Source organism: Lynx rufus, unplaced genomic scaffold, assembly GCF_022079265.1.
Source record: "Lynx rufus isolate CCGP_SWC_20201006 ecotype Redwood Valley unplaced genomic scaffold, mLynRuf1.p SCAF_14, whole genome shotgun sequence".
NCBI lineage: Eukaryota > Metazoa > Chordata > Mammalia > Carnivora > Felidae > Lynx > Lynx rufus.
The window spans coordinates 43,246,926-43,260,589 of record NW_025814828.1 but is presented as its reverse complement, the minus strand read 5'-3'; the positions used below and the strand labels follow the sequence as shown (position 1 = coordinate 43,260,589).

The 13,664-nt window shown below is 40.0% G+C and overlaps 1 protein-coding gene across 1 annotated transcript in view; it reads right to left on the bottom strand.

Annotated features, from left to right (window-relative positions):
• Nucleotides 1-13,664, bottom strand: part of CLCN5 (chloride voltage-gated channel 5) — a 192,374-nt gene that overhangs the window by 27,540 nt on the left and 151,170 nt on the right. The window contains exon 4 of the mRNA XM_047076249.1: nt 914-1,065. Within this exon, the coding sequence (XP_046932205.1) occupies nt 914-1,065 (152 nt within the window). The remainder of the gene's footprint in view (nt 1-913; nt 1,066-13,664) is intronic.

Genomic DNA, 13,664 nt, shown 5'->3' with positions numbered 1-13,664 from the left:
AATCAAATTTTAAATTTGGACTCAAAACAAATAATACAAAAGGAAAAATAATAGCACCTAAGGTTGAAGAAATGTCTCACCAGGAGATCACCCACTGAATCAGGATCACTGGGGCTGAGGCCCTACCTCTTTCATAAGCTCTCCATGTGGCCCTGACATGAGCTAGAAATTTTGATTCCCTGATTTAAATGATACATAGCAACAAGTTAAAGGCAAATGACCCTGGCAGACTGCTTTAAGAAGTTTTAGTGGTACTCTGAAAAAAGAAAGGTGGGGAACTTCACCAAATTCTAAAGAATCTGGGCCTTAGCCATAAATGCCACCTATTACCTATCATATTAAATTAATATCCTTAAATTGGATCTGATTGGTCTTGGGGGTTTGAGTTGAATGCACACATTTTCTTTTATGGCTGTCTGAGAGCCATAATCGCAAGGACTTTATCCCATATAATTCAGTAAACACCAAGGCTCTGAATTTTTTTTCTTTTATTCCTTTAAAAGAAGCCCCCTTTCTTTTCTTAGTTCTAAAAACCCTGTTTCAAAGGAAAACCATAAAAGGGAAATGAGGCAGAGGAAGAAGATCTTTGAAACTTATTTTGGTCCCCTCCACCAAGTTTGTCTTCACCTCTTTACATAGGCACTTATACCCATTTCAGGGCTGCAAGGATCCTGTTCAACTACTTACTATAGGAAGATAAATCATCATTAATTATAAATTCTTCTTAAAATCATATACAAGATACCCTAAAAATAAAAATAAATTAGAAAATAAAACCCTACATTGCCAATGGAAACCTGAGATTCAGCCACATCCAGGGCTGAAGGAGAGCATACATATAAAGAATTACAGATCTTCAACTTCTTTCCCTGCTGTTTTCTAACACTTACACATGGACCATCTTTCGTCTTACCTCTCGGTGCCTATCCCGGTCTCGAGACTTCTCCCTCACCCAGTCAATTGTATTGAAATCATCATAGGTCCCCACACCAGGGATTGGCTCCTCCAAGAAGTCCATCATCCTATTTGAAGAACCTATTCCTCCACCATTGTATGACTTTTCCTCTGTATTGAACAGGAAATAGACATTAGTACCTCAGACACTAAACATTTTTTGAAAGTTTATTTATTTCAAGAGAGAAAGAGAGAGCAAGCAAGCAGGAGAGGGGCAGAGAGAGAGAGAGAGAGAGAGAATACCAAGCAGGTTCTGCACTGACAGCACCCCCAACCCTTGCCACACAGGGCTCGATCTCACGAAGCATGAGATCAAGACCTGAGCTGAAATCAAGTCAGACACTTAATCGACTGAGCCACCCAGGTGCCCCTGGACACTAAACATTTTAATACCTCCTTTTTGAGTACCAAAAGGTGAGTCCTTAAACTATCAGATGATTATAGTTAGGTTGTGCTGATAAAGCAATATAATCACCTGGTGGGAACATCCACCACATTCGAAAGTTTCTGTGATCTAGGCACAAAATGATGAGTGTCTTAAGGCAGTATGAATGGAAAGGGACAGATAAGCATGACGGCACAAAGGGAGAACTGACAGGAGTTGAAGCTTAGTGGGAAAGGATTTATGAAACAAAATGCAGGAGCTTGGAGCCCCTTAGGTATTTCAGTTTCTGTTACGGAAGGGAGACAAAAGGGTCAAAGATCTTTGTAGACATAGCACATCAGAAACCATTTTACATTTATAAGGCAGTAGTTCAATTCTAAGAGGTAGCTTTTGCCTGAGTGGGAGTTACAAAGAAAGCATGCCAGCCTCTTCAAGAGTTAAACTGGCTAGAATGTACATATTTCCCTTCAACAGGTAGACTTTGATCCCTAATGTAATGGGCTTACAGAAACTTTTACTGAGTATGTCAGAACAGTCTAAGACTTACAAGTAGAGATTTAAAGACCATTGCATGGCTTGGTGATGAAATGTCTGTCCCTGATCTTTCAATGGAAGAAACATATCCACTTGTCCAACCACAGTCCTTTATCTGCTTTGTTGTTGGTGCTTCTGTTATAATTACTTATGCAAATGTTTTGTCTTCCTTTCTAGACTGGAAGTTCTTTGAGGGCAGCCCCATATCCAAGTCATCATTGCCTTCTCATGTCTAACACATATCCGAGATTCAATAAATATCAGCGGAATCAAGGTTTATTCGCTGAACAGTGGGGATGAGCAAGAAGTATTAAAACTCAGAAGTTGTACACACACAAGGTTACTCAGTACTGCTTGACAAACTTGTTCAAAATATTTCCACCATCCTCTGGTGAAACAGTATTTCACTATTAAACACAAAAAGTAGAACAGTATTCAGGAATTTATGCAAATGCACACTGAGGAAAAATGCAGAGTAATGCTATCATTTAATGCCACCAGCCAAAGCTCACATTTGCAGCATCAACCTTGGCAGGGACAAAGCTTTACCCAGACTGTTTGGTGATGGATCCCTCTGCAGAGAAGGCCAAAGTAGGCCCAAGCTGCCACCTATTTCCCCACATCTGCATCCCCATCTTCACTCTAAACTCCTACAGACAACTTCAGTACTCTCATAGGGTGAGTGGGAATTAACTCCCAAGTTGTACCTGATTTACAAATCGTTAAGTCTTCCGAATACCTAATTCAGTGTACCTTTTATCGGCAACACACACATTTAAAAGGAAAAGCTCTGCAGAATCTAAATCATATTGAGGGTGGGGGTGGGGCTGGAGTGGAGGAGGTTAACAAGTTAATCTTAAAACCCCTAACCAAAGTCCTTTCCATATCTTCAAGCCTACCTGGCTGTAAAATGGTTGGCTGCTGAATCACCAGCCCAGCATTTCCTCTCATGACAGTGGCATACTGATAAAGATTAATGCTGTGTGTTTGAGAGCTTAGAGGGAAACAGCCAGCTAGGAAATGAGGGCAGAAAGGAAATAAAGTATGGTGACAGGGGCAAAAAAAAAAAAAAAAAGGAAAAAAAAACCACCAAGCTGTTTCAATTCTCCAGACAAATGCTGACATGAACACAGGACACCAAACAACCAGAAATTTACTTTTTAAAGCAGGTTAATGCTCCAAATGAATTTGCTCTGGTTTAAGGGCTGTCCTTTCAGGAGAAATTTAAAAAGGATTTTGTGAAACTGATTTTTAAAAGCATCCAATAGCTATATAATGTTACACTGTATAGCAAATGAGGCCCCCAGCTCTAAGGATATTAAGACAAAATGAAGATCTGCAACAGCTTCCTAACAGGAAAGAAAGAATCCTATTACATCACTAGGTAACATGAGCACTGCATCATCCTCCTTTGTAGATAGTCTCCTGTTAGAAACACAAATTGTCAGGCAGCTCTGAAACAGCAGGCAGTGATTAGAAGCCAACAACAGACTGCTTGTGATTCTCCAGATCCCCTTCTCCCTGGGGTCACACTTTGGTCCTTGGCTGGGCTCAAGTCTGCTTACCTTCAATCACAGCTTTCTTTTTTTCTGCCTCAAGGAAGAAATAACTTTGGCAGCCAGCATTTGGTCATTTAGGTTGAGGAGCTTTTACAGAAGGAGCCCCGGTATGAACTGCTTTAGAAGGGCACTTGCTGCGTTCTCTGCCTTTCACAGGAACAAACGCCACCTAAAGAACCACCAGTGTTCCCCGCGGTCAGAATGTGATGTCACTGGTGGCGTCACGTGATCAGACCCTTGGACCAGCTTGGAGAAAGGAAGATTTTTAACCGAGCACAGAAGCCTTAAAGATGTAGTCTCATCTAAACGAATGCCATCAAACTGGGTCAGTCGGATATGTTCGCAAAACTGGGGTCCAGACAACTTTGAGTCTTTAGACCTTATTTAGCAGAAAATCCAAGAAGGCAAAGGAGGAATAACTGAAAGCATTTAGAGGGATCCTAAGTAAAAAAGGGAGAGGATCAAATATAGAAAAGGCTTTTTAAAGAAATTTCACTGGATGGCAAAAACACAGAGAAAATCTCAGACGTGTAACACTGAAAGATGCCAGACACGAGAGCACATAACATAATTCTATTCATATAAGTTCAAAACCAGGCAAACCTAAACTATAGCATGTTATGATACAAATATAAGTTGCTACATTACAAAGAGAAGCAAGAAAATGACAAAAGTAAAGACAGTAGCTACCCAGAGGAGAGAAGAGGTCACCATCTGGATAGAGCACATGGTGAAGGTGGGGCTCCTGGAATGCTGGTAATTTTTCTTTATCTGATCGGTGGTTAACTGAGTGTTCATATTATAATCATTCTTTAAACTGTACACGTGTTATATGTCTTTCTATGTATATATGATAATTACAGAAAATTATGAAATATGGAACTGCATGTGAATGTACTCTACAAGCTCAGCTCTTTAATAGCACGTAGTAACTTAAAACTCAGATTATGATCCAGAAAAGGAGTTGTTTCTTTATATTAGTTCTCTACCCAGCCAGCAACATCAAATCTGATCTCACTAATCCAAACTGGGGAAAACCAGCTATTTCAGCTGTGAAAATAAATTCACTCTTCTATTTGCATTATTTAAAAGGCTTTCCCTTCCCAGGCCCTATTCCTAAGGCTATTCTTCAGCAGGTCTTAATTAACTGTGCAACAAGGCTGGTCGAGTAAAGAAGAATGAAATCACCGTCTCTCAACTTCCTTAGTGAATCTGCAGGACAGCCGCTGTTAAACATTAATCCAGTCAGTGTGCTCCAATAATCAGACCTAAATGGAGGGCTTCAAATGCTGTGATCATTCTCATCAATTCTTAGGGCCCAAAGCATCCTGAAATGTTATTACAACAAAACCTTACAAAATGTGAGGAACTTCATGAAATCTGTATGCTTTCAGTCTCGTCTGTCATTATCATGACATCTCAGTCCCTTGATGAACTAAACTAGCATTAATGAGAAGAATTAAAATGAAGTGGCAACTGATGGTGTTGTGGCAATGAACTACAAAGCTTAAAAATCAAAAGCTATTTGTGGCTTAAGTGTAATTATGTTATAGAGCTGTACTTTTAGACAAGTGTGTATATCTTACTCAAAGAGAATTGTATGCCCAAACTCATAAGCCTCCTTCAAAGTCATCCTTTATTTTATTTATTTGTTTGTTTGTTTGTTTGTTTAACTAGGCTTCATGTCCAGCGTAGAGCCCAATGCAGGGCTTGAACTCAAGACTCTGAGATAGAGACCTGAGCTGAAATCGAGTCAGACGCATAACCGACTAAGCCATCTAGGCGACCCTCAAAGTCATTCTTTATTAAATAGAATCCTACATATAGTTTCTGAAGGCACCTGCAGAATTCACTTACATTATCTGATAAGATTTACATTATCTTACTAGATTATTTTACACTTCCAGATACTATATGTTTTGGTATTTAAAAAATGTATAGTTCCTCAATGTACAATGACTGGATGGTAGAACTGGTACGATGCTAATAACTGATGTAAGTTCATGTATTTTTCAAATGTTACATCACAGCTTCTAGGGGAGCGACTTTATTATTCCATGTAAATTTATTTCCCTTGAAAACTAGGTTTGGTAGCTATGATGCAGTCCTTGTACTAAAATTATATTTAATTACAATTCCCTTTTCTGCCAAATTTGTAATTTCTAGCATATGTTTGTTATACAGACTTCCAGGTGTAGGTTCAATTAATATTACTGTGAAAATAAGGTAAAGAAATGCTGACCAGTTTTTAATGCAGCCTATGGTAAAAACACAATAATAGGGTTAACATTTGGTGACAACAGAGTTATCTTTCTGGGACACAGAGCTGATCAGAACATCTTCTGATTTCAAAAGTGTCAGTGGCTCCTGCAACAATGTTGTTTTGTTTTTAATTTATTAAAAAAATATTTTTTAATGTTTATCTATTTATGAAAGAGAGAGAGAGAGATGGAGCAGGAGCCACAGAGGGGCAGAAAGGGAGGGAGGACACCGAATCTGAAGCAGGCTCCAGGCCCTGAGCTGTCAGCACAGAGGCCGACATGGAGCTCGAACCCACAACTGTGAGATCATGACCTGAGCTGAAGTCGGATACTCAACCGACTGAGCCACCCAGGTGCCCCTGTTTTTTTTTTATTATTTTAATTACAGTGTAGTTAACATACAGTGTTCTATTCGTTGGTTTTTAAAACGTTCAGTATAGAAAGACCACTTAATGGGCATTTGGCACAAACATAGGCCAGGATTTTTTAAATATCCATCATAATTTTTATAATAGGATAAATAAAATATTTTAGCATATAATAATAACAATGATATTAAAGCTATTTTAGGTTTCATCAATGAGAGGGATTAAATTGTTTGCACTCTTTCTTTTTTTATTTTTATTTATTTATTTTTTAAACATTTATTTATTTTTGAGACAGGGAGAGACAGAGCGTGAACAGGGGAGGGTCAGAGAGAGAGGGAGACACAGAATCTGAAACAGGCTCCAGGCTCTGAGCTGTCAGCACAGAGCCCGATGTGGGGCTCAAACTCACGGACCGCGAGATCATGACCTGAGCCGAAGTCGGCCACTTAACCGACTGAGCCACCCAGGCGCCCCCAAAAAGGCTTTTCAAAACCAGTGTATTAAGAGTTAAGCTTCTGGTGTGTAAATTCTCTGCCAAGGAAGGAAGAGTGAAATTGAACAAGGATGCAACATGTCATATTGAGGTACTTAAGTAAGTCTAGAGTTTTGCCTCCATACCAAAAAAAAAAAAAAAAAAAAAAAAAAAAAAGATAAAGATAGAACTTAACTTGAGTAAGTTTTGAAGGCATCCTGTGCTCTAAGTTACATATAAAACAATTTAATACTCTGATAGGAAAATGATTCAAGTTAAAGTACAATTAGATCTCAATTTGAATAATTTTTTAAAAGCCCCCAAAGGGTAATTTGCGCTGCTTGAGTCTGGGGAAAATACCCAGAAAACCAGTCAGAAAAAAGTCAATGTTTAAACACCTCTCCCCATAGGTTACACTTAGGTCTAAAAACTTAACAATGGGTCTTTAGAAGCACATTGCTTGGATGAGGAGGCATAATAAATGAATGCATTTATTTCATTTCCCTTTATGGAAACTACTGTACAGTTGGTTGGGTTTTTTTTTCTAAAACTCACATGACGCTTAAAACTAGGCAACCCCTTAAAAAACAAGAAAAGAAATTCCAATTTGAGAATAATGTTTGTTTCAACCCCTAACCAATATGCCATTAGAAATTTACCTGGGGGGCTTAACAGTAACCGATTAAGTGAATGAGTTAAACACTAACAAAAACACAAGGGGAAAGAGGATAGAGAGAAACCTCGTGCACAGACCCGGAAATACTGCTTTAGTAGTAGCGCAGCTGCAGGAGGGCACACTTATTGTGCCTAAAGAAAGTGGCCTAAAGAAAGAAACACTCAAAGAAATGAGGCAAGGCTGTTGGTACATATCACAGGACCCGAAAATAGTCCAAATTTTAAAAAACGTATTTCAGTTTTTACAGGGATATGTTCTATGTTTGCAAGGCTGAAAGGACATCTACAAGAACTTCAACACTCCACCTAGCATACATCAGCAGATATTCATCCTGCGGTTTTTTAAAATTTACCTTCATTCAACAGCAAGTACTAAGAGCCTAATGTATGCCTTTTCTCACTTCCATACCTGCACCCTCTACCCTTTCTTGTATTAGTTCATACGCTCTAGATCTCCCAGAGAGTTATGAACACTTACACATTACATTCATCTCTATGTTTGAGACTACATTACAGCTGAAACCCCAATAATTAGTCAACATTTTAAGGGCCTTTCTATGAACTTGTGCCTCCATTTTGCTTCTATTTTGCTTTCAAACTTACTCAAGCCCAGTGGCTGAAAAGCAAATGTTGGTGGGGCAGCTCTCCCATCTTAGCCCTGGGAAGTACCGCAGGACCATGCTATGCTTTAAAATACTGTCTTAGTTTGGTCTCTGGGACACATGTTCAAGGAAACTATCCATTGATACACATCTGTACAGCCATATTGGTTGTTAAATACTGAAATGCTTCCAGAGCTATAGATAAATAACTCCTTTTTCCTGAGGCCTCTTCCCCCTGCCAACCATCCCCTAGAAGCTCCTGAATGTTCCCCTGATTCAGCAGCTGAAACATCAGGATGCTGCAGGATACTGCCAAGCACTGCATCAGACATCCAATATCACTCGTCAGTGCCTGTGTTGTTTTGCACACATTTCATTTAAGGACTGACTGCTTTGGTTTCTGTTTGCAGAAAGAAAGACAACTTAAAGTTGTCTAAGAAGTAGGAAGGACAACTAAGAGGAACCTCTCTATCTCAACTCTGCTGAAAGCTAGACAGTATGAGGGGTGGTGAGAGATGCAGGTAATAGGACTACAAAAACTGCAAATCTACAAAACTAAGTTTGAGGATTCTGAGAAGTATACAGGAAGATGGGGCATGGCAGCAAGGGATAGGGAAAAAGACTTAAGAGCCAAGCATGAATCTAGATTCTAAGACCACCTTTGGACTTGTTTCCCAATGGATACAGCTCTATCCCCACTGGGTTGTAGACATTTGCTTCGGGGTGTCCCATTTATGCCTCCTACTCCCAGCATCTGCTCTAATCTGGAAGTTCTGAATGCAACCCACCTTCTTTACCACTGGAACCAGGGTGCTAACTACCAGACATAACAAAAATTAGGAAAAATAGCATGTGGATTATGGCTTGGTATCTGCAGACTCTCGCTGGACTAGAATGCCACTAAAATTAATGTAGAACTGGAAATAGAGGGGCTGGATTTGACAAAGTTGCTGAGGGGGTTGTCCATATAAAGAAAACATCCCTCAGCTCTATTACTTGCTCTTCACTCCTTCCTTTTCAAATTTACACATTTATGGGATTGACAAAAGGACTGGGAATGTAATGGGTAGGGGGACGCTGCCCTAAAATGCATAACCCGCTGGGTAGCACAATCCTGTGTAATAACTTGTAATTATTGTTCCATAAGCAGCAGTTCTCCAGTTCTTCTCTACTGAGTCTGCATTGGTTTCTACCTATTAATCTCCAAAAGGAAGTTGGGGACAAGAGATTAGCAATTATTCTTTGGCAGGGTCAAAAGCTTCAAGAAGAAATACCAATTAGGAGATTCGTCTTGGACTCATGGAAATAATGTGATGTCATGGACAGAAATAATGAGTTAGATATATAAAATCTAGGAACTGCTCTCAAAGAAACACTGGTACCTGTACACACTAATGTATGTGTGTTATTCACTGCAGCACTGTTAGTAGCAGTGAAAACCTGGCAACAGTGAAGGAGTCTGCTAAGGGGGGAATAGCTCACGGGAAGGAGTAAACTGATGTGTACTGAAATAGCAAAGTCTCTCAAACACATTATGTGAAAAAAGTCACAGAATCATTAAGTAGAATTTTTTTTAATTGTGTGCCTATGCGTTAACTGGATAGAAAAAGCATTGACAGGGTCACATTGAATTAGTTTGAGGGGTTATCTCTGGAATGCTTAGTATAGGGGAGCCTTTCACATTTTATATACACGTGTGTTGTTGGAATCTTCAATAGTGAGGTGTATCTCTGTGTTACATAGTGATGGCTAAAAAGAAAAAGAATGAGAACACAGCCAGAAGAGTAGAGACCGGACATTGCAAAGGGCAAACTTTCATTCTGAGAGGCAGATCACTGGAGTATTTAGAAACAAAGCAGGTGACAGTTTCTGGAGAACACTAGGAGGAAAACACCGCGAGGAAGATGGCTTACAAAGTTGTTAAATGAAAGACAATGCAAAGAAAGTCTTTGCCATCAGCCCTGTTGTCCAGCAGTGAGAAGGTACAGATTCTAACCCTACTCCATAAATCACTAGTTGTATCACCTTGGGCAATTGCCTTAATCTCTGTGGGTTTCAGGTTTCAGGTTGCCTGTAAAATGAGGGAAGATTAGCAAGTATGATTTTTAAGGTCCCTTCCAACTCTGATACTCTATCATTTTAGCAATGATTTTTTTTGTCACTAATACATTGTACTGAATGACTTTTGAGAACACTTCTTAAGCTTTGAGGAATTCCAAATGGTATTTTGATTTCATTCTTCTGGCAGGATCATAAAATGGCACTACAATCCCTAGAAAAGAGTCAGCTCACCTGTGAAGTATACTACAACCTGGGACCCATCACTTCTGACATATGGCTAACTATAGCTGTACCAACATGGCCACAGTATCTGTGGAGTACCTGCTAGCCACAGACCCCAAAAACACTCCTAAGACGTTACAGCAACCCTTTACCCCATGTTATAAATCAGAACAAAGTAAGGTTAAAAATAATCCACTCTGGATTATAGTACTGCCAAAGGGTCTCTGAAATTTTTTTTTCCCTTCAAGAGGGGACCAAAGTGGTTTCACTAATTGAGAAAAAGGGTGGGGGGGGGGAGCTTCAGATTCAGCTCTGGCAAGTAAAAAGCTTAGGATCTGTCACTCCCATCCTTAAAACAAGAAAAAAATGGACAAACTGCAAAGTCATGGCCCCTTCTGAGAACTAAGGTTGTAGGGGAAACTGCCACCAAAACACCCAAGTCTGAAGAGACAGGTTTCTCCAAAAAGACACAAAGAGATCTGCTTACCTGAAGTAGAAACCAATGGGAACATAAACTGGCAGGGACACTTGAATGGCAACTTTGAGGAACGGCTGAAATGCTGAGTGTGTAGACTTGCGTGAGCATGAGAAACCTCTGAGGCTTACCCTTCTGTGGGCTCTACCTCCGGGAACCCAACCAAGTTCTCACAGGGAAGATAAGAGAAATATCCCTTCCTGGCTCTGACAAGGGGAGGGGAAGAGTAATCATTGTGAAATACCTCAGAGCTTTCTCTACACCAAAGGACTATGCTCCAGGGGGAAATACTTTGCCTGAGCCTCATCCCTGCTGGGGGAAGGGCATTCCTTTCACTCCAGCAGACACCACCAGGCCAGCCTTCTCATCTCACCCAAAGGAAACAAAAAAGAACAGTCAACAAGGGCCTGGGCTTCCTGGAAATGGATGGTGAATGCTGTGGTCTGAACAGAAGTATGGGGCAGGGAAAACAAAAACTATACCACTGGACTAAACCTTGTGAAGGTCACAGCCACAAGATACAGGCCCAGCAGACACCGAGATTTCACAGAAAATTATAAAATGACCTGCTCCCATACCTTACCACCACACCAGTGGCTCCAGTATAATGGCAATAGATGGCAGCTGAGAGAACTACACGCCACAGAATCTCTCTCAACAAGCTGCACTTACAGAAAACTCAGAACCAGGAGGTGACACCAAAACAAGGACACTACAAAATTTTAACTCTCTGGCACAAACAGTTACACTTTAAACAGCCCCAAATTAAACAGCCCAACTCCTAGCCATTTTCCATAAATCCACAATGGAATTAAACTAGAAACCAATCAGAGCAATAGCTGGAAACTGCCCAAATACCTGGAAATTAAACAACGCCCTTCTAAGTAACCCATGGGCCAAAGAAGTCTCAAGACAAATTAAAAACTATTTTGAAGTAAATGAAAATGAAAATATAAGATATAAAAATCTGTAGGATGCAGCCAAAATAGTGCTGAGAGAGAAATTCACAGCATTAAGCACCTATATTAGAAAAGAAGAAAGGTCTAAATAGAAACATCTAGGCCTCACCAAAGATACACAGACGGCAAAGAGTAAACGTAAAAATGCTTAACATCCTATGTCATCAGGGAAGTGCAAATTCAATGAGATACCACTACACACCTATTAGAATGGCTAAAATCTAAAACGCTGACAATACAATCATTCACAAGGATCTGGAAGAACAGGAACTCTTCATTCGTTCCTGATGGGAATACAAAATGGCTAACTCGAAAAGATATCTGCATTCTCATGTTCACTGCAGCATTGTTTCTAATAGTCAAGACATAGAAGCAGCCTAAGTGCCCATCGATGATGAATGCATAAAGAAATTGTGGTATATACATACACAATAGAGTATTATTTAGCCTTTAAAAATGAGGAAATGTTGCCATTTGTGACAGCATGGATGGACACTGGGGACATTATGCTAAGTGAAATAAGTCAGACAGAGAAAGACAAATACTTTGTGATCTCACTTACATGTGGAATGTAAAAAAAAAAAAAAAAAAAAAGAAAGAACTCATAGAAAAAGAGATCAGAGGTGTGATTACCAGAGGCAGTGGGTAGGAGGATGGAGAGCTGGAGAAAGGTGGTCAAAAAGGTATAAACTTACAGTTATAAGATAAATAAGATATAATGTACAACATGATGGACTACCGCTAACAGTTAACACTGCTGTATGATATATAGGACAGTTGTTAAGAGTAAATCCTAAGAGTTCTCATCCCAAAGAGATGTCGTTTTCTTTTGATTGTATCTATATGAGATGATGGATTTTAACTAAACCCACTGTGGTAATCATTTCACAGTATACATAAATCAAACCATGATGCTGTAAGCCTTAAACTTACATAGTGATGTCTATAAATTATCTCTCACTGAAACTGGGGAAAAAAGGACACAGGTATGCAATGAAATTTAAAGGCTACTGAAAAAACAGCTGTCAAGGTCATCAAAAACAAAGGAAGTCTAAGAAGCCATCACAGCCAAGAGGAGACCAAAGAGACATAAAGACTAAATGCAATGTGGTATCCTGGACGGGTCATTAGGTAAAAACTGTGTATCTGCATAAAGCATGTATTTTAGATAAGACACAAATACCAGTAAATAAATGGGGAGAGATAAAGCGACACAGGTTCTAAAATCTGACTAGGTATTTTCCTATCAAGTACCCTAAAGGAAGCCTGTAAAGCCTGTGGACATCATAATAAGCCTCATTTGGAGGCTTCAGCATATAAAACTGGTGTGGTTTATGCACCCCATGGAACTTTGGATACAGGCCACTTTTTTTTTTCCAGCTCAAAAAGCAGCAGTGACAATTGCTATTCTCCCAGGCTAAGTGTTTAGGCAAGTTATAGCATTATGAGGGTGATAGATCCCAAATTCTCTTTACTTATTCTCCCTGTGCCATCCACACAATTGCTTGAGTCAACTGAAGTGCTGACAGGTTTGCCCATGAGCCACAGCCCAAGATGTTTTCCATTTCTTTCTGGAGGAATATTATAATCTTTCCTTGCAGCAGGGCAGAACAAATGCAACTGTTTCACAGCTTACCTGGTGGATTTCACACACTGCCATGTGTTTCATTTTAAAAGACACTTTTCTAGGGTGCCTGGGTGACTCAGTTGGTTACATGTCCGACTACAGCTCAGGTCGTGATCTTGCAGTTCGTGCATGGGTTCAAGCCCCATGTCGGGCTCTGTGCTGATAGCTTGGATCCTGCTTTGGGTTCCGTGTCTCCCTCTCTCTCTGCCCTTCCCCCGCTCACATTCGCTCGCATGCACTCTCTCTCTCTCTTAAAAATAAACATTAAATTTTTTAAAAAAAAACGTAAATGACATTTTTCCTTCCCTGGGACATTGGGAGGTTATGCCGAGGCTTACAGGGGTGGTGTGGGCATGTTCCCCCACACGAGGGGGACTCGGCCTGCCCTCATACTCCACCTGCGCTTTGAAGTCATCTGTGACTCTTCTAGGTTATTCCCCATATCTAATTGGTCCTACCAAGCCCCCTTTTGAAATTCCTCCAAAAGTTATTCCTTCCTCTCCATTCCTG